We start from the raw sequence: 3863 nt of genomic DNA, 5'->3' as shown, positions 1-3863 counted from the left end.
TCTGTATACGTAAAATATGAATAATACCTTTATCATGAAGTTGTTTTATGATCTCATCTAGAGATTATATTCTCCCGGATCTCTACCAATCTTAGTCATCCTACTGAACCAATGAACTAGTGAATGTTTCCTATTATCCATCATCTAGTCGTCATAAATCCTCTCCAAATATGTGATCCATATTTAAAGCATTTAGCTCCCTATTTGATAAAATTATTGCATTTTTATAAAAAGGGGAATTTCCATGGGAAGGATCTTTATGAAGTGTCCGTCTCACAACTTTCTTTGTTTACTTATTTATTTATTATTTATATATTTTCATAATTTTTTTATTGTAAATTATATTCAAATTTCATAAAAGTAAAAATGATTAATTTAAATATATTATCTTTACGCCGTAAGGCGTTTCCCTCTGAAATCCATCCCCATTTTTGCCTACGTGTCCTCCTTTGACGCCGTACGATTAGATGTTAGACGATTACAAACACTGGAACCGTCGATCAAAACAGTCACCGAGGCGATCCAGGTAATGAAGAGCGCGGGGTGCCAATCGCCATTCCAGAGGTAGGGTTTCTCCAATGGTGTTCTCCAGGCGGGCGTCAGGACTTGCCTCCCCTGGATCCCTCCACGCCGCTCTGGATCCCTCTGAATCATCCATGCAATATCCCTCTGAATCATCCATGCGTTGTATTGCAGAGGTTGGCAACAAACCCTTGCGTAGTGCCTTTGTTTGGAAAACCAGTAGGCTGCCATTAGACAAAGAAAATCAGAGGTATGAGTCCAAGGATCGAATCCATGGTGGAAATTTATTCAAAACCCTAAGACTTGGGATTCCCAGTGCATTCAAATTTGATCCTTTTTAAATTTTAGTCAGCTTAGTGTGAGTTTTGTTGATGATATTTTATGAATTCAGGGTATGCGACTGGAACTCTGCACCAACGACCGTGTTGGGCTTCTGTCGGAGGTGACTCGCATATTTAGAGAAAATGGGATGTCAGTTACAAAAGCAGAGGTGTCAACGTGGGGTGATAAGGTAGCTGATGTGTTCTATGTGACTGATACAGCTGGAAACCCTGTTGATGCCAAGACAGTAGAAGTTGTTCGCCAAGAAATTGGACTAACAATCTTGCAAGTAAAAGACGACTGTATGCATACAAAATCTCCTCCAAGGGAACCTGCCATCCGATTCTCCCTTGGTGATCTCTTCAAATCAAAGTCAGAGCGTTTTCTCTACAGTCTTGGATTGATAAAATCCTATTCTTAGATGTTGTATTTTGGGCCTCTTGCAATGGAATTAAGTAATTGCCTTTGAAGGTTGTATGTATGGGCGATGGTTCTCTAAAAACCATCCTCGTTCATCTGTTTTACACTGTGACAATTACCTTGCTAAAGACAGAAATTGGGTACAGCAATGCCAGGATCTAGAAAGCACAATACCACTGGGATTTTCAAAATATGATTTGTTGATCATCGAACAGAAGACCAGCAATGGAGAACTATTCACCACACTGGCCGAACATGGCCTTGTCATTTGATGACCCAGGAATTGCGAAATTGACCTCATCATAGAGAAGTGTGCAAAATTGGTAGATCTGAAAGAAGACAACACTAATTACAGTGGTGGTAGGAGAAAGGAACTAAATCCACCTAATATAGAATTGCTTATACAAGTTTTACAAATTACAAGCTGATAAATAGTCTTTGTTCTACAAAATGACAACTCTCCAAATTACACAGGTAAAGACCATTGATGAATCACAGTGTTAACATAGATTCTAGTGCTTGACATAGATTCTTAGCACTTCTTGGCCTTGTAGGAAGTAAAATACTCCTTTTAGCCACTGGAGGTTTCCTTTGAAAAGTAGAAGTCACGATCCCAAGTCTATCTGCAAGAATTGGGCAGACTGAAGGAGAAGGCGTTGGATTCTGGACTTCTTGCTGAACATCTGAATTTGAAAGGTGTGTGATTTGGTAGGAGATTGGTACAGCACGAGGTGACAATTTGGGGAAATTGCTAGTATTTTTTGCTTTCCTTCATCGAATAGGAACTGCACCCCACCTTTCTGTTTAGAGATTCCTGGTCAGTGGTATGTTTTCGCTGGATTAGCTAATACAGTGCTTCCCCCTTCTTTCTTAAATCATTTGAATCCACTGGCACTTCTGATCACTTGCACTTCTTATACCGTTGTATTGTTGATTTAAAATATGTAAATAATTGTATAGCAAATTCAATGGAGTTGGCCTCTGGATGATCATAGTTCATTGTTTGTGATCGACTTGACTGGGGGTTGGCCTCTGTATAGCTCTGTATCCTCTGTTTCTTTATCAGCCCATAATAATAAAAGTTTATTACAAATGTGTGTGGTGCTTGTTTGTGCTATTGTTCTTTGTATTATGTTTGGCACTTTTTATGAAGTAACCGCGATGATGATACTTCAGGTATTTCGTGGCAATGTTGATTTGCTCTGTCTGATTTATAAGATTTCTGTTGTTATTTCACGGGAGGTTGCTATGCGCTGTATCATCTCCAAGTGCAGCCGAGGATAGTTAACAACAAATCGTGAACTCCTATGGAAAATGAGCTTTCAAAGGATCTAAAGAAAGTGAATTCTCAAGGAATTTATGTCTTATTTTTAAAACTAGGGTTTTAAGTATATCACAATGTCCTTTAAATGTCCTCAAGTCAATGGTAATGGTGGTTAGAGAGCTGTGGACTTACAGGAACGAAGAATAATGAATTTCAAGAAAATGTTGTGTTCAAAGATATCTTTACAGTGTTGAAGTACAAGTAAGCATTGCCTGACATAAAATGGATAACTAAATAATTTTAATGACAAGACAATCGGTATGATTTATACATGGCTTAAAATTAAAAGTAACTCATCTAAAATAGGAAAACAATCAACGTTAATCATCTTAAATGCATTTGGATCTTCATCTCAGATACTTTGATTTGCAAAGCTTGGGGACCTATCTTAGATACTTTGACTTGCAAAGCTTGGGGACCTATCTTAGATACTTCGACAACGACAACGCCAAGCCTCTTGTGACTGTTGACAACTGTTTGGAGAGGGGGTATTCTGTGGTGACTGTTCAGTGTAAAGACAGACCTAAGCTTCTCTTTGATATTGTTTGCAGCTTGACAGATATGGAGTATGTTGTATCTCGGATGACAGGTTCCCTGTAAAACCACCGACACTTCCCCAACAGTTGTCTCCATTCTGTTTAAAGTTTTCCATGAAATATAATTGCATTGCCAGTTCTTGCTTCTGTGGTGATGAACACAAAGTCCTCCGTGCGCTTGCCTAGCTTTCTAAGCATCACCTTCCTTACAGTTCCAACAATTATCTATTAAAAAAAATTGTATGTTAGCAAGCATGTTGGTAATATGATTTACATACATAATATATGTTAGTAAGTAAAGGAAAAATGCAGTTTATTTTGGAGTGGGAAAAATATACATATTTGAAAGAAAAAAGGATTGACATGAATTTAGTAACCTTACATTCTTCAAGGGGACACACAACAGTGAGATTTAATGCCTACACAAACACTCCATCATACAATTAAACTAACCACTACACCAAATTGATCCACTTAACAAGCAAAACCATCAGGTGCTGTTACTACCGAAGAAAAGAAAGATGTCATTACATCAACCTAGAGAATTTCACCCAAAGCCTGCTGCCAGGTTAGCAAAGGTTTAAATCCATATCGTTCCTCATGAGGCAAAAACAGGGTTACAACACAACTAAAGAAGAATAAAATGAACAATACAAGTTGGCAGAAAATGTAAGCAGATAAGTATAGATAAGTATAATAACACAGGACTATGAACAGAGGAAAAACAAGGGTATTAGAAA

General features: G+C 37.9%; 1 protein-coding gene across 1 annotated transcript; it reads left to right on the top strand.

Annotated features, from left to right (window-relative positions):
- Positions 1-916: 916 nt before the first annotated feature.
- On the top strand, positions 917-3187 carry LOC149211941 (ACT domain-containing protein ACR4-like). The gene is made up of 2 exons (XM_089388520.1): positions 917-1215; positions 2944-3187. Exons 1-2 carry the CDS (start codon positions 917-919, stop codon positions 3185-3187), a joined length of 543 nt encoding a protein of 180 aa, XP_089244646.1.
- The last annotated feature ends 676 nt before the right edge of the window (positions 3188-3863 follow it).

This window comes from Pinus tabuliformis, chromosome 1_1, assembly GCF_031772625.1.
Source record: "Pinus tabuliformis cultivar Carrire ecotype Pingquan chromosome 1_1, CPIR1, whole genome shotgun sequence".
NCBI lineage: Eukaryota > Viridiplantae > Streptophyta > Pinopsida > Pinales > Pinaceae > Pinus > Pinus tabuliformis.
Note: the sequence above shows the minus strand (reverse complement) of the source record. Positions and strands in the feature narration are given on the sequence as shown.

What these genes read in the sequence shown, in the direction of transcription:
- LOC149211941 (XM_089388520.1), top strand. Translation starts at nt 917, where the DNA reads ATGCGACTGGAACTCTGCACCAACGACCGTGTTGGGCTTCTGTCGGAG. An exon ending in GGTGATCTCTTCAAATCAAA is followed by an intron (nt 1,216 to 2,943) that starts GTCAGAGCGTTT and finishes TCTTCATCTCAG; the next exon opens with ATACTTTGATTTGCAAAGCT.